At 49.5% G+C, this 24554-nt stretch overlaps 1 protein-coding gene across 1 annotated transcript; it reads left to right on the top strand.

Annotated features, from left to right (window-relative positions):
- Positions 1–55: 55 nt before the first annotated feature.
- CR1 (complement C3b/C4b receptor 1 (Knops blood group)) lies at positions 56–24088 on the top strand. Its single transcript, XM_075775772.1, has 43 exons — positions 56–256; positions 2181–2363; positions 3078–3260; positions 3433–3612; positions 3805–3987; positions 4639–4821; positions 4994–5173; positions 5362–5544; positions 5824–6048; positions 6334–6525; positions 6780–6879; positions 7219–7304; positions 8270–8464; positions 8843–9025; positions 9126–9317; positions 9484–9583; positions 9757–9842; positions 10375–10569; positions 10820–11002; positions 11349–11528; positions 12055–12237; positions 12387–12569; positions 13063–13254; positions 13430–13529; positions 14226–14317; positions 14559–14753; positions 15155–15337; positions 15527–15709; positions 15859–16041; positions 16229–16411; positions 16684–16866; positions 17099–17290; positions 17543–17642; positions 18211–18296; positions 19050–19229; positions 19653–19700; positions 19868–20050; positions 20357–20539; positions 22192–22371; positions 22614–22643; positions 22805–22880; positions 23117–23195; positions 23916–24088. The coding sequence occupies exons 1-42, from the start codon at positions 91–93 to the stop codon at positions 23190–23192; spliced, it is 6552 nt and encodes a 2183-aa protein (XP_075631887.1). The 5' UTR covers positions 56–90; the 3' UTR covers positions 23193–23195; positions 23916–24088.
- The last annotated feature ends 466 nt before the right edge of the window (positions 24089–24554 follow it).

The raw sequence follows: 24554 nt of genomic DNA, 5'->3' as shown, positions 1-24554 counted from the left end.
CCTCCGCAGGGGTGGTGGCTGCACCCGCCTCGTGCTGGGGAGCCCACGGGTTCCTGTCCCGGGAAGCCCCGCAGCTGCGGCTCCTTCCGCATGTGGGGGGCGGTGGAGGGAACTGGGGTGCCCATATCTTCCTGCAGCCCCCCAGGAGCTGCAGTCTGCACCAGGGACCTCTGGTCTGGACTCCAGACCATGGTGCTCGCCTTCACCCTCCGCCTCCTGGTCAGCTCCGCTTTGCTTCTGGCCACCGTGGCTCAAGGTAAGGGAGACCAGCAGGTCAGTGCCTCTGGGGCTCTTCGTCCCATGGCTCTCCTCTTCCTCATCGCTGCTCCTCTCCTCGCTGATCCTTTAGCTTTTCCCTGGGGGGGGGCAGATAGGAGCCCTGTGCTGGTCCCAGGAGGACCTTGGCACGCCAGACCCTGAGCACCACGGAGCCTCTGAGCTGCTCCGCTAATGACAAAGACCCTCAGGGACAGCACCGGTGCCACGCCGTGCCCTTCAGCGGCCACGGGAAAAGGAGTTAAAACCTCACTATGAGAGGCTAAGGAGAGTCTTTCACAACCTGCTCAGCTTCTTGTAACAAGAGGCTTGACCTACGTGTCTAAACTGCCAAAGTAAAGCTGGTTATGGATACGGCATCTTACGGCAGTGAGACCAGGAGCCTGTTCCAATAATAGATTGTGTTTGAGCTCTGTTAAGTTGAAACTTGCTGTGAGGTATAGAAATGCACTGGGATGAGGCAGGAGAGTAAAATGGCAAACAAGACTGTGCTGCTCGGCGTGTTGGGTCTGAAAGCCTGCAGGGCACAAAAGCCTGGCAGGTAACCCGAGGTGCCCTCTTGTTTGGGACAGGATAACCACAACCTACAGAAACTTGGCTCCATCAGTGCAGTATGGTTTTGTTTACCCCCTCCTGTCTTGTAAGCATAGGTGCTGTGACCTGGCTGCCCCAGCAAGGTTTCAGAAGTGTTTTGGTAGCGTATGGAAAAGACTTCTGCCTGTGTCCACGATTGTGTTAATTATTTGCTGGCATCTGGAGAGAGCTAAGGCTGACCCTCCTACCTTAGCTGGCCACAGTGACTCATTGGCAGGCTGGGAGTAGAGCTACGTTTAAAAAAAAAAAAAAATCAAATCACTAAGTTAATACTTTGTGAAAAGGTTTAACTTGTATTTTCTTCTGCTATACTTGGTTTTCTATACGTTTGGCTGATGTATGTGCATTCGGTTTGCCAGCCTTGCAGAAGTAACTGTCATTGCTCACGTGTGCTGTTTGATGCCGGAGAGCCGTGGTTCTCCAGCAAAGCCACCCTCGGAGCTGCGCAAAGGGGCGTGAAGGGCACGGCAGAGACGGGCTGCACCTGAACAGCTCAGAGGGACGGAGCTGTGGCCCTTTGCTCAGAAACCCAAAGGATGTTACCAGCGAGAGGCGTGTCTTTGACCTTCTTTTTACATTCCCGCATCTAGTGCAAATCTTTGCCTAGTGAACAAAAAGCTACTTCCCTGCAGTTTTGGGTCTGAAGGTCTGTCTGTCTGCCTCTCTGCAAGTCTACCTCTCTGTCTTTTTCTTTCTCTCTCCAGCAGTTCAATGTGAACAACCCCTAGGTCCCCCTGCAAGCACCCCAGCAGGTTCACAGGCAAGTTCCCCTGCAGCTCCCGTGTAAGGTGCAGCAGAGGCTTCGCCCTCGCTGGCATGGGTCCGACCGTGCACCGTCACAGCGGTGCCATGAGCAGCGTGGCACGGGCCCCCCCAACCCACGCTGTACAGCCCCTGCCTGGCTCTCTCGTATGCCTGCGTGCCCCTGGTAGCACAGACCCCTGCACTGCAGTAAGGTCAGACCTGGACGGTCCTGCCAGCATCTCCCTGGGTCGGATTGGACCCAGGGGATGTGCTTCCCAGCCCGTGGATTGGAAGCATGTGGAAAGGCTATGAAAGGCTCTTGAGCTCACCAGGTGATTGACATGGAATCCTGGACACCCAGTTCTTGCCAGCTGGGGAAGCAGCAGGGTCCCCCAGCAGCAAAGGAGGAGCCCTGGGGGCACTCGATTTGGCTGCAGCCTCCACCATGTCCCATCGCTCAGGGATCAACAGGCTGCACGGACACCATCGACACGCCAACCATCACAGGCAGGAACAGTTTGAGAGTCTTGTGGGTAAACGACATTTTATTTCTCTCCCTTTTCCAGTTCCTCAATGCCGGTTCCCACGTGTCCGGTATGGGAGGAGAGTATCCACTGCTCGCTATTTCTACAAGATCGGGGACACCGTAAGCTTCACGTGCAACACAGGGTACACCTTACAGGGGTCCAGCACAAGCACGTGCCAAGCTGACTTCAGATGGAGCCCACCTCTGCCGGTGTGCAAAAAGGGTAAGTATCCCAGCACGCGGTGCGAGCCGTGACAGCCATGGGGGAAAGCTCCCTCTTGTGTCCTCCTAAATTCAGTGGGAAAGCAAAGGTGGGATGCATCTGTCCTTGCTTCTCTTCTCAAACCAAAGTGCTGCCAGCTTGGCGCTCAGACAGACAGAAACAGCTCAGAAGAAAGGAGCTGGGGTGGGACACGGGGCCAGCTGCAGCCTGCCCTGTCTTGGGCTCCGAGGGGATGGGCAGAAGTTAACCCTGGGGCTGAGCTGCTGTGCAGCAGGAAGCTGTAACCTCCCCAGCGCGCTCCGGAGCCACGGGCCAGCTGTGGGGATGGCTCTGTCTGCTGCCCAAGGGGGATTTCTGTGACTCTGCTTTGGTCAGATGTGGGATGTTTTCATCTTCCTCCTGGAATGGGAAGTAGTCACAGCTTCTTGCTGCTCTTGCTGCTTTCACGTCCATGTGCATCTTCTGCCAAATCCCACACTGTGCCTGTGAGTTCTTCTGTTGGGACTGTCCTTATTAGTAGTAATTTCCTCCAGCCACAATGTGATTGTAATCTTGGTGCTGCTGTACCTTTTGTTAACTAATACTTTGCTCCAGCAAATGGAACAAAGACTGCTCAGAATTCAGGATATTACCCTGACGTTACCCAAACAGTCCTAGTAGCACACAAACCAGCTAACAGCAAAAAACACTGGGCAATTTCTTTTCCCTCTCCAGAGGTGATGTGTCCTCGGCCACCAAACATCGCCAACGGGCAGCACAGCGCAAAGTCCTTGGACAAGTTTTCCCGGGGACTGACTGTGTACTACAGCTGCAAGGATGGCTACGCGCTGGTCGGGAACGTGTCCATCACCTGCACAGAGGCCGGGGTGTGGAGCAAGACCCTGCCCCGCTGTGAAGGTGGGTGGATGCTTCACTGCTGGGTGTGGGGCTGGCAGAAAGGATGCTGGATGTCCTGGTTGTAGGAACAGTGCAGACAGGCTGATGGCGGTGATGAGAAGGGAGGGGGTTGTGTGTGCAGGACCTGGCCCATGCACTGAACATTAAAGGATGCTGTCCATGTTCCCTGCAGCAATCGGCTGTGAGATACCCAAGGTGCAGAACGGGAACGTCTACAAGCCGCAGAGCACCTACAAAGCTGGAGAGAGTCTTCACTTTGACTGTGACGCCGGTTATGCTGCAGAGGACAACTACGAGGCTCAGTGCCAGCCGGGTGGGACCTGGGATCCGCCGGTGCTCATCTGCGAGAGGAGTGAGTGCGGGTGCCCGCTGCTTCCCCGAGGGTAGCCCTGCCCGGCGGGTGCTCCTTGCAGGCAGGAACAGCGTGTGCAGGCGGAGCTGTTCCTGCGATGGGCTTTAACCCATCAAGGCAGCATCACACCGACTGCCTTCCCCTTGCACGCTGTTCTCTCGCTGAGTTAGGCTTTCTGTTTCCCTCCTGCAGTCCGACCGTGTCCCATGCCTCCGAGGGTTCGCAACGGAAATCATAACGGCCAGGGCAAAGCAGCTTTTACCATGGGAATGTCTGTAACATACACCTGCGATCCTGGCTACTACCTGGTTGGAAATGCCGTTGTGTTTTGCAAAGCGTCTGGGAACTGGAGCCAGCCCGGTCCTCACTGTGAAGGTGCGTCCATGGTCTGTCCCCTCGGGGGAGAAGGTCATAGTGTGGCTCTGAGCACAGGGGACACCCTGAACCTTGTCACTGAGTCCTTCAGTGAGGGATTAAATTTTCCTTTAATGAAGCATGCAGTTTTATACTATGTAAGGAATGAGCTCATTTTGGTAAATCTGGAGGTAGGTGTTTCTATAACAGTGGCGGCATGTGCTGTACATCCTGTGCCGGGGCTGGGTGCTGGTGACCCGCAGTGTATGGCCGGGAACTGGCACATCACGTAATGTGAGACCAAGTGCAAGGGGGTCTCCAGAGCCAGCGCCCTCTTCCCAGTGCTCCGGTGGCAGCCCGGCTGCAGCACGACCCCGGAGAGCTGACTGGTGACGGTGCTGGGGACCAGGCATGGGCATGGGGGGCAACACAGCCTCTGGGGCAAGACCGGCTGGATTTTTATGAATCAATTCAACCTTCTTTCAACCAGAAAAGACAGAGGAGAGACAGGGCACCCAGAGGCTGGCTATCACGACAGACCTGGCAGCACCTGGGGTGCAAGCCCTCTGCCCTCCCCCTTTCCCTATGTCTGATGCGCAGGAGGTTTGAGTTGAGCTGCCTCTCAGGCATCACCTCTCCCCGATGCTCTCATGGCCTTTTCCCCTCCTTCAGAGGTGACGTGTCCGCAGCCACCAAACATCGCCAACGGGCAGCACAGCGCAAAGTCCTTGGACAAGTTTTCCCGGGGACTGACTGTGTACTACAGCTGCAAGGATGGCTACGCGCTGGTCGGGAACGTGTCCATCACCTGCACAGAGGCCGGGGTGTGGAGCAAGACCCTGCCCCACTGCGAAGGTGGGTGGATGCTTCACTGCTGGGTGTGGGGCTGGCAGAAAGGATGCTGGATGTCCTGGTTGTAGGAACAGTGCAGACAGGCTGATGGCAGTGATGAGAAGGGAAGGGGTTGTGTGTGCAGGACCTGGCCCATGCACGGAACATTAAAGGATGCTGTCCATGTTCCCTGCAGCAATCGGCTGCGAGATACCCAAGGTGCAGAATGGGAAGGTCCATGGACTGCAGAGCACCTACAAAGCTGGAGAGAGTCTTCACTTTGACTGTGATGCCGGTTATGCTGCAGAGGACAACTACGAGGCTCAGTGCCAGCCGGGTGGGACCTGGGATCCGCCGGTGCTCACCTGCGAGAGGAGTGAGTGCGGGTGCCCGCTGCTTCCCCGAGGGTAGCCCTGCCCGGCGGGTGCTCCTTGAAGGCAGGAACAGCGTGTGCAGGCGGAGCTGTTCCTGCGATGGGCTTTAACCCATCAAGGCAGCATCACACCGACTGCCTTCCCCTTGCACGCTGTTCTCTCGCTGAGTTAGGCTGTTTCCCTCCTGCAGTCCGACCGTGTCCCATGCCTCCGAGGGTCCGCAATGGAAATCATAACGGCCAGGGCAAAGCATTTTTTACTACAGGAATGTCTGTAACATACACCTGTGATCCTGGCTACTACCTGGTTGGAAATGCCATTGTGTTTTGCAAAGCGTCTGGGAACTGGAGCCAGCCCGGTCCTCGCTGTGAAGGTGCGTCCATGGTCTGTCCCCTCGGGGGAGAAGGTCATAGTGTGGCTCTGAGCACAGGGGACACCCTGACCATTGCAACCAGATCCTCTGAGAAGGCTAATTCCATGTAAAGTGTTGCATGGTATAAATTAATTTCAAGCCCTTCCGTTGTGAAGCTGGGACTGGGGAGGTTTATGTAGGTTTTGTTGTTGCGATATTAACAGCTTGGTTTTTGGTTTTGTTTTTTTTGTTTTGTTCCAACTCCTCTTGTACATCACTTTGGCACGTCATCATTTCCAGTGTCTGTCTGCATAAATCCAGCTGTAGAGAATGGAAGGCAAGTTGATGGTCAAGGACTTATCTCCACACCTGGGCAAGTGGTGACATTTCAGTGTGACAATGGCTTCAGCCTGCAAGGCAGTGCGAAAGTCTTCTGCCAGGAGGATGGCAGCTGGCTTCCTCCTGTTCCCATCTGCAATAGACTGTACCATTACCAGGAGCTGTCTAACAGGCCGGAATTTCAAGGTAAATTGTGACATAGCTGCCTTCGGGTACACTACTATTGTATGTCCCCTAACCCTGATAAAAAAATGTGCTTAAACCCTGTGCATGGAAGATTTAAGTCCTGGTAAAAAGAACCTGATTCTCTGGAATATTTTGGGAAAATATACTGGGTTTAAAAATGGCTATATTAATCCAAATAAACATTTTTGCAAGGCAAACCAAACACCTTTCCTTGTAACAGTGTCTTTCTGCTTGCACCCGGCATGCGTCCTGCCTGATTCTCATGTCTGTTTTCTTTCTCAATAGGTGGTTGTGGTGCTCCTCCAAGGTTACACTTTGCTGAGCTAAATGAGGAGCATAAAAATGAGATCGATTTTTCTGTTGGGAAGACTGTGCAATACACTTGCCGACCTGGATATGCTAAACACCCAGGAATGTCACCTACTATTACATGCCTTGAGAGCGGAGTGTGGTCAGAAGCACTAGAGTTCTGTAAAAGTGAATAGCTCCTTGATTTGGTGTCCGTTGTTCAAGAAGGAATAGGTGCTAGGTTCTGTCCATGCTGCAAAAACCTTAATGTTATTCTGGTGTTCAAATAGTATGTGACTAGTAAAGCCATGTAACTTCATGCTATTCGAAACCCGTTTTGGGGGTAACTGGAAATGTGGACAGATTACTGGAGTAATAGTTGCATCTGTTGTACCGTGGTGTAGACAGAGAGAAGCCTAAAATGAGGGTTTTTTCTCCCCCAGGGAAACAATGCAATCATCCTGGTGAACCTATGAACGGGAAAATTGTTTCCCTAACGGATCTCATGTTTGGGTCAACGGTGCTCTACAGCTGTGAAGAAGGGTAAGTCCTGGGTTTGGCTACTGCTTAAAACAGCAAGGAGAGCTGTATTAGGTAAGCCTCCCTTTTTCCTCCTATTCATTCATTCCCAATAAATGGATTGTGTACAGAAGCCACTCTATAGAGTTCTGGATCTATATGAACACATAAGGTGTTCCCTATCTTACGTATACATGTATATACATGTGAAATTGGTAAGGTGGTGCTGAGCAAGGAAGGGAATTTCTTCGGGACCACAGCTTTGCTGTCAGCAGGGCTGGTCACAGCCCCGGGGTGGGGAGGAGGAGGTAGTAACTCACACCAAACTAACTTGGAATGAATGTTCAATCCTTTTAACACCAGGCACAGGTTAATTGGACAACCCAGCAGGCGATGTGAGATTTTTGGTGGACGTGTTGCATGGAGTGGCGACATTCCCACTTGTCAGCGTAAGTGGCTTACAGCTCTGGGGGGTTTGCATGGACCTGGTAAATATTTTCCAGTGGAGACTGCCAAATCTTTCCAATCAAATCTTTCATGGGGAATTTCTCTGCTCTGTGGGCATGAAAAATATCAGAAGGTTTGGATGTCATAAGAAAATGTTCTGGGAAAAGGTACAAGATCTCAAAGCTTAATGGATTCTAGACAGCAATGTCTCAGCTGGAGCTTTTTCAGCAGTACTTAGGTATCCTGTCTCTGGCTAACATCACAACCCCATTGTAAGAATGGAAGGAAAATCATCTTCAGCTGAAGGGTTGCTAACGTTAGACACAGAGAGACCAAGGCACAACCCTGAGGAGAGGCAGAGCACCGTGGGAGGGCCAGAAGTGGAATCCCAAAGTCCCAAACCTCGGGCTCTCTCTTTCACTACAAGCATGGATACCTGATGTGTACCCAAAGAGCTGCCGTGCCGCACCTCAGCAATTACACCTGGGTGTTTCTCTGCTGATTAAGTGCTGGTGCTGACTAGGTGACAGTTTCATATAAGTAAGAAACTTTTACTGGTATATTCTGGGATTTCAAAGCATTTCACAGATTCTGCAGGTACATATTAACCTAAGATGACATACAAAATTCTGCCTGGGCATGCCTTTGCACTGTGTGCAGCTGAAAAAGCAGTATTTTACACAGGTGATACAAAATAAATACTTGCTTTTTTATTTCTCAAACAGTAGAAAAGATAGAGCAGGTAGGTTTTTCCTCCATAAAGGTTTCTCTTACTAGTCTGCTTTCTAACTGACATAAAAATAGCTGGCCAGTGAGAGGGGATCCAGTTGCCTACAAGGCCTCAGCTAGGTCACTTCATTGCAGTTACTCCGTCTCTCGGACAAGTATGATTGCCCCACAGACTGAGGGATTTAAAGTGCTTTGGTGCTGTTGTTGAATCTAGAAGCCTCACTCTGCAACTCTGCAGGTATCCCTTGTGAGCCGCCTCCAGATATTCCCAATGGGAAGCACAACGGCAGGCTGCTGGATGAATATCACTTTGGCATATCTGTAACTTACACCTGCAACCCTGGGTACCCGCTCCACGGAGAGCCCTCCATCTACTGCACCACCCAGGATGGGAAAAATGGCGTGTGGAGCAGCCCCCTCCCACACTGCGGAGGTAGGGTTGTGTGTGCACGTGCAAATACTTGCTATGATCCCGGCCCTATTGGTTCATATTTGGAAAGACTGGAAAACCTCCAGAAAATTGTCCTTCTTGCCCGAGTGCCTGCTGGGGCAGGATTTGCAAGGGCTGATTTGCAGCTGTGGCCAGGCAGAGGGGAGGAGGCTGCAGGACCACCCTGCTGCCTCCAGCACCTTTCGGTTTGGATCTCTCCCTCAATGCTTGACATTGTTGGGTTCAGGGAATAATTTTCTATAGGAAAATTATTTTCAGCTTTGTGTCTTAAAAGGGATTGCACGCCCAAGTGGCTTTGCAGCTGCGCAGCTCTGCACACTGCATAAGTGCCTGTTTTGAGGACTTGCATTTCTTTTCCAGAGGCAAGATGTCCTGTCCCACAGGTCCGGAATGGGAGAATGGTGTCTCCTCCTAGGACTGCCTACACACACAAGGACACTGTTGCCTTTGAGTGTGAGCCAGGCTACGTCATCCGTGGCCAGAGAGTGGTACAATGCCAACTAAACAACACCTGGGAGCCACCCGTGCCAGTCTGCGAGCAGGGCAAGTGTTCCAACTCCGAATGTTAACCTTCCCCCTGCTCTCCCAAATCTCCTTTTTCTTGACTCCTTTGACAACTGGGCTGGCTTATCTTTCTTGGTAGCTGGCTGCGATGCACCTACCAGCCTGGCGTTTGCTGAGCTGAAGGAGCCGTACAGCAACCAGACCATCTTTCCCGTGGGGAGGACAGTGGAATATGTGTGCCGGCCTGGGTACGCCCAGCACCTGGGGATGCCACCAACCATCACGTGCCTTGGCAATCGGACGTGGTCTGCGGCGCTGGAGTTCTGTAAAAGTATGTCCTGACAGTGCTGAAAAACCTAAAGTGCTGGGCTTGACTGGAATTTCACATTTTTCTGGTTTTACGGGTTTCTTTAGGAAGTTTGGTCTTTGTGTTAGCATCCCTGGGTGGGATGTGAATGAGCAGCTGAGGGCTAATGGTGGCTGATGTTCCCTTCCAGGGAAACAGTGTGCTAACCCAGGAGATCCAAAGAATGGCAGAGCTATTGTCCTGACGGACCTCCTCTTCGAGTCCAAAGTGAATTACACTTGTGACAAAGGGTGAGTCTCACAACTAGCTGAATTCAGCTGCCAAGTGAGAGTGAAGCAGATTTTCAGCTTTACATGAAGGAACCTAGTTCCCAAGTCAGAAGTCTTGGCTGCCACTTACAAGGGTTGTAAAGAAATCTCAAGTCTCTTAATGTAAATTAATAAATCCTTCTGTGTGACTCCAGGTACAAGTTGGTTGGAGGGTCTCAGAGAATATGCGAGGTCTCTGGCACACGTGTCTCTTGGAGTGGAGATGCTCCCGTCTGCCAGGGTAAGTAGGCCACAACAAAAGGCCCTTGGAGATGGCTTGCAAGAGAAAATGGTACATCTTTCAAGACAAAGATTTTATTGCAAAAGATTTCTCAAGTCACTGTATGTGTAAAATCTTTCATTTCTTCCTTTTGTTTTGCACGTTTCTGAAAATGTTTCCAAAGGTCTTTAATTTATTCTGGTCCAAACTGGGAAAACTGTTAATATTTTAAACACCCTGTTACTGGGTTAAGCATTTCTCACTGGCCATGTGTAGGAATGGTGTGGCCAGTCTCTCTCTGCATGTGTCACCAATAGTTATGGAAAGGGAGGTAAGAATTGTCCCACAGCCTTCAGACATGGGCAGCAAGGAAGGTTTTCCTTTCCACATGTGGTTCTTCCCATACAAGGTTTGTCTCAGGATAATTTGGGTCATTGTACCCAGAAAGCATCACTGCCGAGATGCGTTCCCTTCCCGGGAAGCACGTGTGTCCTGCAGACCCTGGGCATTGACGCAGCACTCATGCTAAAAGCCACCCTGTATGTGCCCACAGGTATCGTCTGCAATCCGCCTCCAGACATCCCCCATGGGAGACACAGCGGGCACTTGACGGCCACCTTCTCCTACGCGGACGTGGTCACCTACACCTGTGAGCCCGGCCACCCGCTGGCTGGAGAGCCCTCCATCTTCTGCACCACGGTGGACGGGGAGCACGGCGTGTGGAGCGGGCCGCCACCGCAGTGCGGAGGTAGGGCTCTGCGGTGTGCGGGTGTCCGTCCCCACCAGCGAGAGCTGGTTGTGAGTGGTGATAGGAATGACCGTGGCTGCAGTGGGGGCTGCACCCACTGATAAGAAGACAGCAAACACGACAGATATTTAATCAAAAGAGTTAATGGAATTAATTGTCTTCCCCCTTTGGTTTTTGAAGGTTGGATTTTTAAATTTTTTTGTTCTTGCCTTGTCCATATTTCTTATCTGCCTTTCCTTTTCCTTCCCAGAGGTGAAGTGTCCTCAGCCTCCAGGCATCGCCAACGGGAAGCACAGCGGCCAGCCCTCGGACACCCACCTTCCAGGCTCGGCTGTGCAGTACAGCTGCAGGGACGGCTACTCCCTTGTTGGGAATGCCTCTGTTAGTTGTACTGCTGAGGGAACGTGGAGCCGGCCCCGGCCCCGATGTGAAGGTGTGTGTGTTGGCTTCTTTGATCTTTCCCCGGGTCCCTTCTTCCTTCTTTGCTCTTGGTCTGATGGCTGCAGATCATATCTCCAGTCAGAGGCAGAGGCCAAATTTCCCACAGACAGGATGAGCTCCACCTGCCTCTGTGGATTTCCCTTTCTCTCCCCTAGTAAAGACAGACCCTCAGGAGCAGTTGAATAATGATATTTTGTGTAAGAATAAGAGTCAATAATGTTGACATGCCCATGACAGTGATGGCAAGGTTCAGCAGCAGGTATTGCCCCTGGTCAGTGTCCCTCCGTGCCCGGGATGGGTTTCACGTCCCAAGCAGTGCCTCTGCTCTTCGCTTACAGCAATCGGCTGCAAAAGACCAGAGATCGAGAATGGAAGAGTGAATGGACTGGAGACCACGTACAAACTTGCAGACATCGTTATCTTCGAATGCAATTTTGGTTACACCTTGAAGGGCTCTCAAGAGTCTCAGTGCCAGTTTGGGGGCACGTGGGACCCTCCTGCCCCCATCTGTGAAAAGAGTAAGTGTCAGTGAGGTGGTGGGTGGTAGCTGATTTCTTCTGAACCACTGTGTGAGTGCACCTGGCAGGGTGCAACAGCCTCATGTTGGAGGTAAAAGGGCCACTCTGCAGGACTGGAAAGGAAAAACATGCAAGTATCTGTCCTCTCACCTTCATAATCCCCATTCAGACCCTTGTTATGTAGGGCTTTCACCACCTTAAATGAATCCACAAAGCAGAGAGAGCCAGTGTCTGATCTCGTGTGCAACCACAGAAAGGCCAGAGAAGCAGTTAGGGCCACAGATGGAAACTAACCACTGTAAATGCCTAAATAGTGAGAAATGATCATTCTTGATGTCAATAACCTCAAAAAACCATGAAGGCTGGAAGATAAGTGAGAGTAGGATGGAAACATAATTCCAACAGTGACAGCCCTAGCTATTTGGGAAAAATTAATGGGAAAGGAAGTTAAAAGGCTGCCTTACCCTGCAGAGGGGGTTTGTGATACCAGCTCTTCACCAGTTGTGACTTTTTTCCCACCTTGTAGTGCTAGAGTGTCCTTCCCCTCCAAATATCAAAAATGGCCATCATGAGAGCAAGGATGTCAAAGTGTTCATCCCTGGAATATCAGTGAAGTACTACTGTGACCCGGGGTACGTCCTCACCGGGAAAACAACAGTATCTTGTCTGACATCTGGAACCTGGAGCATCCCTTACCCCCGGTGTGAAGGTGAGCTGTAAATGCTGTGCCTGCAGAGAAAAGGGAGACCTTCGTGGTCTCACAGCTTTCCTGAATTTTCACCTCACGCAAACCGTGGGGGAATACCCAGCTCTGGCGACCGCTTCCCCAGCCCATGCTCTGCTGCTTTTCACTTCCAGTGATCACCTGCATGAGTCCCAACATCCAGAATGGAGAAGTGGCTGAAGGACAGAGAGCTGAGTACCATCCTGGGGCCAACGTCACCTTCCAGTGCCACCCGGGCTACGTGCTGTGGGGCAGCCGTGGAGCCAAGTGCCAGCCCAATGGCCGCTGGGCGCCTGCTGTCCCCACCTGCAAGCCAGGTGAGTGCAGGCACGTGGGGGTTGAGAAAGAGGATGCTCAGCGCCGTCCTTGTGCTGGAGGGGCCCTGAGGTCGTGCTCTCTGCCTCCTTTGCGTCGCTTCAGGTGTGATGGTCTGTTGCTGAGTTACACGTGCTCCTCCTGTGGGCCAAATCACTAAAATGCCGCTCTCTGCTCCTGCCCTGTTAGCCCTGCCTTGTCCAGCCCAAAGACGACACTGCAGTGTAGGATGTGTGGAGCGTAGAAACACCAAACTGGCAAAACTGGTTATTTTGGGGGTTGTTTTAGTTTGGGTTTTTTAAAGAGCGTACAAATTAGGTGCATGTGTCCTTACTTGCTAAGTAAGTGTTAATCTATGTAGATAAATCTCAGGATACATAGAAGAGATATTAATACTCTGGAGGTTTGTAACAGTGCCTACCAATGCACTCATTCCTCTTCAGCTGCCTTTCACAGCCAGCACGTATTTCTCATGTACATTTTGTTTCTGGACAGCTGGCTGTAGGGCACCAACAACGTTATTGTTTGCTGAGCTAAGCAAGGAGTATAAGAATCAGACTGAGTTTCCTGTTGGGAAGACTGTGAAGTACACTTGTCGGCCTGGATACATGAAACATCCACAAATATCACCAACTATTACGTGTCTTGAAAACCGGACGTGGTCTGAAGCCCAGGAGTTCTGCAAACGTATGTTTTGCAGATGCTTCGTGTTTGTTTAAATCCCAGTGTGACAACTGAAGCCTTGTAATTTCTCCCTTTCGGTTCCTTCCTCTGGAGGGTTTGGGCAGACTCCCAGAATTAGTGTCCCTTTTCCTATGGCATTGAGTTAAAGAAGCTTAAACCTGGGTCTTCTTCTGCCCAGGGAGAAAGTGTGATCATCCAGGAGAACCGGAGAATGGCAGAGTTATCGTCACAACAGATGTCTTCTTCGGGTCAACAGTGAATTACACCTGCAATGAAGGGTGAGTCCCAGCCGAGCTCCTTTGCCTCATTCAGATGAAACCAGCAATGCTTCTTCCTGCCACTCGCAGGCACCGCATGTCTTCCCCCAGGAGACCAGTGCTTGTGTCTCTGAGCTCAGAGCACTCCAGGGTTGCCTGCACAAGGCAATGCTGGAGGAGAAACTGGAGTTCTCAGGGGCTGAGAGAAAACAGAAATCATCCAAACGGTCAGGGAAAACCTCAGAATCCTTTGGGTGGTTTAAAACGCTTTTGGCACTAAAGCAATTCTGGTCTTTGCAATGGTCTACTTCTAGTCTAATTTCTAGTCCAAGCGGCAACAGAAATTGGAGAAGGGGATTTATTGATAAAGTTTTCAATGCCAGTTAGAGGGCATGACTGCCTGAGTCTGGTTGTGTAGAGCATATGAGGGCGAAAGGGAGTTTTATTTTGGAAGCTTTGGCTTAAACCAGAAGTCATTAAAGTGGACTTTTCTAGAGGACAGAAAGAAGAGGAGAGGGCATGGCAGCTCCCTGAGCACCCAGGGATGTGCTGCCTCTGCTGATCGGGGAGATCTGGGGGGAGGTCCCCCCATGAGCCAAGGTTCATAGCTTTAAATGGCAGTGTTAGATGGCAGCTAAGGCAATGCTTGGTTGCTGTGGGAGGTGCGACCTCCAAGGACAGTCCTGCAGTGACAAGAGTGACTTTGTTTGACCCCAGGTACAGGCTGGTTGGAGCGTCCCAGCGGCACTGTGTGATTTCAAGCTCTGGAACGCAAGTGCAGTGGAGCAGCGATGTTCCTGTCTGCCAGAGTAAGTACGCTGCAGCAGGAGCTGAGCAGAGACTGAGGAGAAACCAAGCACAGCACAACGAGATTCAGACTGGTGCTTTCCTTGGGAAAGATCTGCCAAGGCAAAGACAGAGAGCATCACCGCTGACATGGGGACATGGTTTCATCCCCACTGGTTCCCTTCCCGGGAAGCACGTGTGTCCTGCAGACCCTGGGCATTGACGCAGCACTCGTGCTAAAAGCCACCCTGTATGCGCCCACAGGTATCGTCTGCAATCCGCCTCCAGACATCCCCCGTGGGAGACACAGCGGGCACTTGACGGCCACCTTCTCCTACGCGGACGTGGTCACCTACACCTGTGAGCCCGGCCACCCGCTGGCTGGAGAGCCCTCCATCTTCTGCACCACGGTGGACGGGGAGCACGGCGTGTGGAGCGGGCCGCCGCCACGGTGCGGAGGTAGGGCTCTGCGGTCTGCAGGTGTCCGTCCCCACCGGCGAGGCTGGGGGGCCTGCACACACAGGGACGTGCTGCGGAGCAATGGCTGTTCCCAAGACAGGAGGGGCTCGGAGGATGCGGGCCTGGGGTATGTTAGTGCCCGCACATCCCCTGCTCCAGGAGCCCTTTGGCTCTCACCGGGGATGAGTGCACAGAAATATGTGCTAAGTAGTCCAGAGGGCTGAAGTATCTGGATGGACTTTGACAATGAGTGGCAGCCAAGAGAGACCTGTCCAAGACATCCCCATCTCTTACAGACTGGCGGCTCAGCTGCAACGTTCCTGTGCACCAACTCACTCATTTTTCCGTATTCCTCCTTTTCTCAGTACTGACTTGAGTCCGGTTTTGCTCTCTTCCCCCAGTGTCGCAGTGCTCTCACCCTCCAGCCATTGCCAACGGAAACCACAGTGGCGAAGCCATGGTAGTTTTCACCAGCGGCATGTCCGTAAGCTACGCCTGCAATCCTGGCTACGTTCTTGTTGGAGAGGCACAGCTAAATTGTACTTCTTCTGGAGACTGGAGCAACCCTGCCCCTCGGTGTGAAGGTGCATTCACCTGCCTTTTTCACTTATATGCCAGTGGTACAAAGGGATTACGGGAGGAAAGAAGGGGAGAAAAGTGAACAGCCACATGCTTGTACTTACAGAGACTCAGTTCTCTAGCGCTAAACAGGAAAACCAAACAGAACACCTGAAAGCCCATCCTGTTCTCAGTGAAGATTTCCTCCCCTCTAGGGCGGCTGTGTCCCTCCCCATCCACGATTGACCATGGCCAGCACGACGGTGAGGATGTCAAAGTGTTCATCCCTGGAACGTCTGTAAATTACAGCTGTGACCTCGGCTATGCTCTTATTGGTGAAACAACTCTACACTGTACGGTCAATGGAACCTGGAGCATCCCTTACCCCCGGTGTGAAGGTGAGCTGTAAATGCTGTGCCTGCAGAGAAAAGGGAGACCTTCGTGGTCTCACAGCTTTCCTGAATTTTCACCTCACACAAACCGTGGGGGAATACCCAGCTCTGGCGACCGCTTCCCCAGCCCATGCTCTGCTGCTTTTCACTTCCAGTGATCACCTGCATGAGTCCCAACATCCAGAATGGAGAAGTGGCTGAAGGACAGAGAGCTGAGTACCATCCTGGGGCCAATGTCACCTTCCAGTGCCACCCGGGCTACGTGCTGTGGGGCAGCCGTGGAGCCAAGTGCCAGCCCAATGGCCGCTGGGCGCCTGCTGTCCCCACCTGCAAGCCAGGTGAGTGCAGGCACGTGGGGGTTGAGAAAGAGGATGCTCAGCGCCGTCCTTGTGCTGGAGGGGCCCTGAGGTCGTGCTCTCTGCCTCCTTTGCGTCGCTTCAGGTGTGATGGTCTGTTGCTGAGTTACACGTGCTCCTCCTGTGGGCCAAATCACTAAAATGCCGCTCTCTGCTCCTGCCCTGTTAGTGCTGCCTTGTCCTCCACCTCCCGTCATCGCCCATGCCATGCACAGCGCGGAGCTCGGGGCAAACTTCACCAGCGGCATGTCCGTGAGCTACAGCTGCCAGCCCGGCTTCTTCCTCCTCGGAGACCCCTCTGTCTTGTGCACGGCCTCAGGGAACTGGAGCCTCCCGTACCCACGCTGCACAGGTGGGGCTGGCTGCTGCGGCGGCTCCTGGGCACCCGTGGGTGGCTGAGCGTCTGTCCTGTGCTCGGCCGAGCCTGGAGCAGGCAAACCTGCTCACCCACAGGGTTGGCATTGGGGGGGTGGGGAAGTGCTCGTCCAGTGACACCCACGGGTCTCAGCGTGCTTCCAGCACACGCAGGAGCGGTGTGCACTTTGGTGGCTTTGTGCATGCATCTTTCCTGCATGTTGCACTGTCCACGCTCTTTTTTCATTTTGTTTTGTCCTCTCTCTGTAGTGGTGCAATGTCCTTCACCTCCAAATATTGACAAAGGGGATCACAACAGCCATGACTTGGAGGTTTTCACTCCTGGGATGGTTGTAAATTACAGCTGTGACCCTGGCTACAGCCTCCTGGGAGAGGCTGCCATTTACTGCACCGACTCTGGGAACTGGAGCCTCCCTCTTCCTCAGTGTGCAGGTACACAGTGGTTCCGAGATGGCAGTTACGGATAGTCTGGGAATTTCTGCCATTGCAAGCCTGTAGGACTCATCCTTTCCCTTACTCTTTCCAAAATTCTGAATCCTTCAGTCCTTCCCTTTTGTTTTCAGATTTGCTTGACAACTTTTATCTATGTATACTCAACAGACCTTTTAAACCAACTTTGTGTAGTTGATATCTCTATTTTCCCCTGTGTTTTCTTTCCTGATAGGTGGCTGTGGTGCACCTCCAAATTTAGCCTTTGCTGAGCTAACTAAGGAATACAAAAATCTGACGGAGTTTTCTGTCGGGGACACCGTGCGATACCGCTGCCAGCCGGGATACATGAGACACCCCGGAATAACCCCAACTCTGACGTGCCTCAAAAACCACACGTGGTCTGAAGCGCTAGCGTTCTGTAAAAGTGAATAGCTCAATCAGTTTGGTGTTGGTTGTTGAAAACTGTCTTAAGCTACATTTGTGGGTTTCTTATAGCAATTCTTTAAAAAATGATTCATACATGGCTTCACTAGTCACATAGTTTGGGCAGCTATTGGCCTTTTAAAAACCACATCTTTATTGGTGTCTGAATGTGGACAGATCCTTAAGATACCTTCTCATAGTGCATTGCAAAACTGCAAGAGAGGAGTTTAAACTCAGCCTTGTTCTTTCCCAGGGAAGCAATGTAAATACCCAGAAACACCAAAGAATGGCAGAGTTGTTGTTCTGACAGATCTCCTTTTTGGGTCAACCGTGAGCTACACGTGTGAAGAAGGGTGAGTCCCACGCTGCCTTTGCTGACTTCATTTTCTGAGCTCGGTGTCAGGCACCTTACAGTAAAGGCGCAGAGCCCACTCCTCTGCGTGGGCCGTTCTCCAACAGCAAGCCAGAATCTGTATTTTGGTTCCAGTTATGCCGTAGTCGCCTGCTCAGGAAAAGGAGGAGTGTTTCTCATTTTTCGTTGCCTGTGCTCAATATATTACTTTGCAAACTTTGGTTTCAGTCTGCCTTCTCAGATGGCCACCCAGCAGGAACCGAGATTGCGAGCAAGCGCATGCTGCAAGGAGGCTCCAGTGGTTTGGAAATCACTTGGGTCTGAGTCCTGATTTAGCACCTGACCAATCCAACCCTGAGTAATTTGAGATCGTTGCTGTTCCTCTTGGATATGGGAAGAAGGAACTTGATGTCCTTCATTCCCATGTGTCAAAGCAACAGAAAGACCTCTGTGACTAGCCAGAATCAAGAGGCTGCAGAAGGAAACCTCTGGGGTAGTGTCAGGGTGGGAGGCAAAATCCAAGCTGAATGACTCGGTATCAACTGAAATATCTTTCTGTGTAACTCCAGGCACCGACTGGTTGGACGGTCTCGTAGGCAATGTGAGATCTTTGGAGCAGAGGTCGCATGGAGTGGTGTTCTTCCCATTTGTCAGAGTAAGTAGGTCACAACTAGATCTGGCCCAGAATTGTCAAATTAAGCCCTTAAAATGAAAAACTGGCATTTCCTTAAAACAAGCAGAACTTCAAGGAATAAGACTTTTTAACCATTATGTTCCTCTAGGATTGTTTTGTTTTGCTTCCTTGTTTGGTTTCTTCTAAAAATCTTCCAGAAGCTAGCTTTTGATCTTTCAGAGTTATGTAGAATGAAGAGTTGTGAGATGCCTGCAGGGACTTGTCCCTTTTGTTTCACAAACATAAATAATAATTAAAGAAGAAACGTGCCTTGCAGTAGAAGAGTGGGATGTTGAGTAAAATTCAACTGGGATCTTCCAAATACTGTACTGACATCTGAACCCCAAGGCTTTTCTGCAGGGGCTGATCATTGCGATCGGTCTTTCCTTCAGACGGAATTGCTTTGGTAGGCATGAGCTTGGTATGACAAAGCAGTCAGGAGAACGACTAACAGTGTTTACAGATTTCTACGCCATTTAATGTATTTATTGGAATGTATTTGCATTATTCTGTTTATAGGCACAAACCCATGTTTATATACAATAATGTGGTAGCCCTTTAGGGTACCTAAAGGAAGTAAAAAGCCCACAATTCTTGAAATTATTCTTCTGTGAGTCTCCAAATGCTACCTGTGAAACTCCTCTGAGCAGTGGCACGTAAAGGATGGACTTTATATACGCATCATTTACAGCATACATATGGCTTCCTCTTTGAGATAATGAATTTATTTTTCAGAGGTGGTATGTCCAGTCCCACAGATCCAGAATGGGAGAGTCTCTGTTCTTAAATATCCCTACACATACAAAGATACCGTTGTCTTTAAGTGCCAGAAAGGCTTCACCTTGCGAGGTAGTCGCACAGCCCAGTGCCAAGCTGATAAAACATGGGATCCACCTGTACCTGTCTGTGAGCAGGGTAAGTGTCAGCACTCTAACTCGTTAGCATCGCAGATTCCTCCCCGACTGCTCCTACCCACGCACTGAAGCCAAAGTTGACTTTATTTCTCCTGTTTGCTCCAACTGCTTTAAGGAGAAACCAGAAGTTGTTCCTTTATTTATGCCTCTCTTCTCACACAGGAGATAAACCAGGTTTGGGGTAACGCTCTAAGTATAAGCACAATTTGCACTTTTCTCACCCTGCTTGTTGCAATCTATAATCCGTGTTCTCTTCGTTTCCTGAAAGTGAGACATTTGTAGCTTCATGGCAGGACACTACTAGCCAAGAGGAGTGGAATTTCTGCTGGAAATATAAAGGCAGAGTGATGGAAAATGAAGGTAAAATTGTGCATTGTATTTACTCAACCAAATGTGTATTTTAAACTCTTAATGCTGCATCTAGATGGAGTGGCAGAACACTATCATCATCCTGATACCACAGTGAAGCCAGGTAGGTCTATTTTAAGAAGAGGCACGATTTATTAAACGCTAACTCGTCCTCCCAGCCTGTCCTGCTTTTTGCAGTGAAGAGGGTTAATTGCACTTCTTTACTCTCTTGTTATCACTTTTTTTTACAACTTAATGTCACCTTCCCACTTTCTCCCTCTCCTCTTTCAGTAGTGAAGTGTCTGCCTCCTCCAAGCATTGCTAATGGGGAACACAGCAGTCATTTCTCAGACACTTTCAATGTAGGAGCACTTGTGCACTACCGCTGCAACCGTGGCTTCTCCCTCGTTGGGACAGCATCCATTTATTGCACAGAGTCTGGAGCCTGGAGCCGTCCTTCTCCGGTCTGTCAAGGTGTGTTTTTGTTGCAGAGAGCTAAGAAGAAAGGACATTTAACATGACTTGTCTCAGGGAAAGGTTTGTATAAGGACTAAACCTGAGTCCTCTACTACAGAATGAGTGATAAGGATAAGACCGAGTTTATAGCCATTTCCGAAGCCTGACAGAGTTACAGGGTTACGAAATCAGTTGTTGAGCCTAGGTGAAGAATTTAAAAGGGAACAATAAAGGCTGCAAAGGTACGGTGCCTTAGCTACTCTCTGGCAGTCCATCAGGATCCTCACGTCTCTCCTTGTCATTTGTCTCCCCCTGACTTTCCAGTTGTGAAGTGTCTCCGTCCTCCAAACATCACCAACGGGAATCTCAAAGGCAACATCTCTGACACTTTTTCCTATGGAGCATCTGTATCCTATAGCTGTAATCCTGGTTATTCACTCGTTGGGAATGCTTTAATCAACTGCACAGTGTCGGGAACCTGGAGCCAGCCACCTCCTCGGTGCGAAGGTGTGTTCGTGCTTGGCTTGCTTATGTTGTCTGGAATTCATGGTGGCAGACGTCTCCCAGAAATGGGCTGAGGAGACATGGGGCCATGCTGATATACATGTTTTACTTTGGGGAAAAATTAAATCTTCAGAGAGATACATGGGCCAAAATCTAAGCAGTAAAATCTTCTGCAGCTAACACTGAATTCCATCCCCTTATTTTGCTTGGGAACCACTTTCATATCATAGCTAGGCAGTGTTGATCTGCTAATTGCAAATTTATCTGCTCTGGGAAGGGTATGATATTGTTGTAAAGAAGCAGGATGGGAATCTCATGCTAGTAGCCAGGAGCATATGAGTACAATAGAGGCAATTCTGGAATGCAATTTTAATTCTTCCACATTTTCCATCTCTGCTCTTGTTGCTATGAGTTGTATAGTAACTTTCCCCCATTAAAAGCTTTTTACTTTTAGTAGAAGAGTAGAAACTTTTGCCCTTCCCTTTCTTTCCCTTTTTGTGCCTCTCACTCCCCAGTTATCACTAACAGGAAACAAAGGCAGTGAGTATATCAGAGAATTTGTCTCTAATGGACGGTCTGTAGATTACACATTATTCCCTTCTCAGAAAACTCCTCCGTATCTGTGACTTGGCACTTCTGTGTAGCTCACAATGAAGCTAAGTCATCAGGCAAGCTTGACTAAAGGCAATTTCATGAAAGTCACAAGACAGAAGTGTGAGACAATGACACAAGTGTGGGTGTCACTGCACAGAAAACTGGACATTCAACAGAATAGATTCATTACCCACCCACAAGGTGCTTCCTTTGTGGAGCTGGACCCACCTCAATGACTCAAGACCTGAAACGCACTTGGATGACAATGAAAGGAAGTAACATGCCAAGTGTTTATGTAAATAAGTCAGAGGCTCTTTAAAGGAGGCAGTTTCACAGAAAAAATCCCCCTGCCATTCCACATTCTCGTGGTTTTGAAGTGTCCTTAGTAACTATTATGTGTGAAAGTAAAAATAAATATTAAAAAAAGACGTGAAACAAAGGTTAATAGTTACATGTTGATGTTATGCCTTTGGTCTCCACCGAGAACCTTCTCCAGAATTCTTGGGCTTGGACTCTCACAAGTGATTAGACGCTTAAATTGAAGCAACTAATTCACTCCATTGAAATCAGTGGTATAAATAGCTTAGATGGCTGGACTAATTAATAAATTAATTATTGAGAAAAAATATGGCTAGTGACTTCTTTTAAGGGCAAGGGACTTCTACAGGCTAGAAGTGGGTTATAGGCAGTTGATTCTAAGCTCCCACAGAATTCTTCCCTGCCACACCTTTCTTCTCCAGCTGTTTTGGTAGCCCAGTATCAGAAAAGTCTCTTTCCCTGGCAGGTTTCTCCCAAGGTACCCCTATGATACACAATTTCCACGTGAAGCATCAGTGCAGGGTAGCTGATCTGTACAAACATTTGCATGTGGGAGTGAGACACTTCCCCTCATCTGCAGCCACAACGAAAGGAATTACTCTGTGGAATAAGACTTAATTCCTGGTTACATTCAGAAAGAATTCAAGAAGATAGTCTTAAATAATCCACAGTTGTACTTCTCATATTTTATGTTCCTTCTCATTAAATGTACTTTTTAAATTTTTTTTTTCTTCTAATTTCAGAGATCAGATGTGTATTCCCAGAAGTTCAAGGTGTTAAGAAAGCCATCAAAGGAAATACTTATCGCTCTGGGACTAATGTCACTCTCGAATGTGATGATGGTTACACACTGGAAGGCATCAGTCAGATTCGGTGCCAAGACGACTTCAGCTGGGACCCTCCTGTACCAGCCTGTAAATTGAGTGAGTGAACTGTAAATGAAGCATAGATCAAACAGAAATATGCAAATACATTGTAAACATGCTAATATCTTTCTGTATTTAAAAAAAAAAAAAAGTAAGTATATGATGGCATGGTTTTATGAAATCCTGTATCGTATACCTTAGCAGTAAAAGCTTTGTGTGATTAAAAATTAACTACAGCTGAGAAACACCATATTTAGTTAGAATACTTTGCTGATTTTTCTTTTTTCTCTTCCCCTCAGTGTCACGGAAGTCTGGCTCAGTAGGCCTAGGTAAGCAGCTTAGAAACATTTTGGGGCCAGATCTTTAGCTCTGTGCAGTGGCCTCAGTGGCACCGTTTCCCTCTGCTTCCTTGAAAATACACCTCGTTATGTCTTTAGTGCTGATGGGCTTTAAAACATACAGCAGAATAATACGTGCTCTTCTCTCTCAGGAGTCGCCGCTGCAGGAGTCCTGCTTCTCCTGGGGGCAGGCATTGTCTGGAAAATTAGTTCTAAGCAGAAGGAAGGGTAAGGTGGTCTTCTGGATGTTCATTCATGTCCTTCATTGCCAAGTCCCAAGTTTTATACACTTTATACACTTAGAATATTTGCCTGAGTGTGCCTGGGTCTTGTAATTTTGTGTCTTCAGCTCATGCCTGCAAACGGTACAAGGCACAGCAACCTGGAATCGACAGGGTGGTTGTGTTGTTTTCTTTCTTCCTTAGAGGAAACCAACCTGAGTGGTGTTCTTCTTTTTCACTTAGCTATTATCGTACATATGAAAACTACCAAAGCCCTCTGAACCAGGTCACTGAACAGAAATGTTCATGTCTTCCATAGAAGGTATGGATTTATATTCCTCAGCATAAAATAGCGGTTATAGCTGCAAATTTGACTTGTTCCAATATAGTCATTCAAGTAGAAAAATCTTTCCCTTCCATCTTCTCATAAGGTGCTTTCTTCTGCTGAATAAAAGAGACTGTTTTAAACATACTGATTTGTTTTTAAATATCCTGTTTTTCTTTCTGATATCACCCTCAATGTGTGTGTTTCCTTTTCCATAACCTGAATAGATGGTGTTCACAGGTCAGACTTCCAGACTACTCCTTGCTTCTGACATAACATTGCTTTTGTTTTGTAGGAGTTATGGGAGAGGTTGCTCTCTAAAAAACTACCTTAACAGCAGCAGCAGCAGCAAAGGACACTGACCTGAGACTTTGGGGGTTTTTTGCTTGTTTTTACACTCACTGCAATGTCATTTTTACTTACTGTACTGAAGTATAGTAAGATCTACTTTCTATACTGAATCTATTGCAGATAACAATGAATTTTCACTGTTAGCAGCACTCTGAACACAATTAGCCTTGACTACAAAATGGCACCTGTAAACATTAGCTCAATTATTTTTTTTAAAGGCTGGTTTTAGATAATTCCTGTTGTGCAACAATGCATTTCCCAGAAATGCTCTCCTCCCTCCCTGAGTTAATATGTTAATCTCTAGATATCCATGCGAAAACAGAAAAAAGTCTAATTTTAACACCAGCATGTCATCCTTTTTCCTAGGCGGGGCATCTGTGCTGCCACCAACCAGACAATGGACTTGTTCTCCGTACAGTCACAATTTAACCCCAAAATTGTCTTATCAGCAACTATATTCACATCTGCAGCACTACCAACGCTTCTTTGTGGTGTTCCTCTATCAATGCTTCACCTAATAAAAGCTGAATGTGGGACAACAACTGCTTTAGGTTTTGTCTCTCCTTTTGCATCCACCTAGAGTTTGTTTGGTGGTTGTGGTTTTTTTTTTTTTTAATATTGCTCTGCTCACCAACATGCACGGTTTCTTTTTTAAAGGAGCAGGAGCCCTGCACAGGGCTGTTCACCCCGGGCTGGCACACAGGCACCTTTATTTTTTCCACACAATCACCTTTATTTTTCATCAGCCTTTGTTGGCGTTCAAAGAGCAGGAGCTGCGCAAATAAACACGCTTTGACGCTTCTCCTCTGTGCCCGGGGACGTGGGAGGCTCTCCGGGGACCCTGCCCAGGAAAGCGCCCGGTCTCCTCAGGCCGAGGCCTCTTCCCGACACCCGGTCCCCTCAGGTCGGGGAGAGACAAACCCCAGCACACCTGCGGCCTCGTCGCTGCCAGATAACGGACAGCTGGCCGCGGCCCCGCCCTTCACTCCGAGGGCGGAAAGGCCC

This window comes from Balearica regulorum, chromosome 25 (genome assembly GCF_011004875.1).
Source record: "Balearica regulorum gibbericeps isolate bBalReg1 chromosome 25, bBalReg1.pri, whole genome shotgun sequence".
Taxonomy (NCBI): Eukaryota; Metazoa; Chordata; class Aves; order Gruiformes; family Gruidae; genus Balearica; species Balearica regulorum.
Note: the sequence above shows the minus strand (reverse complement) of the source record. Positions and strands in the feature narration are given on the sequence as shown.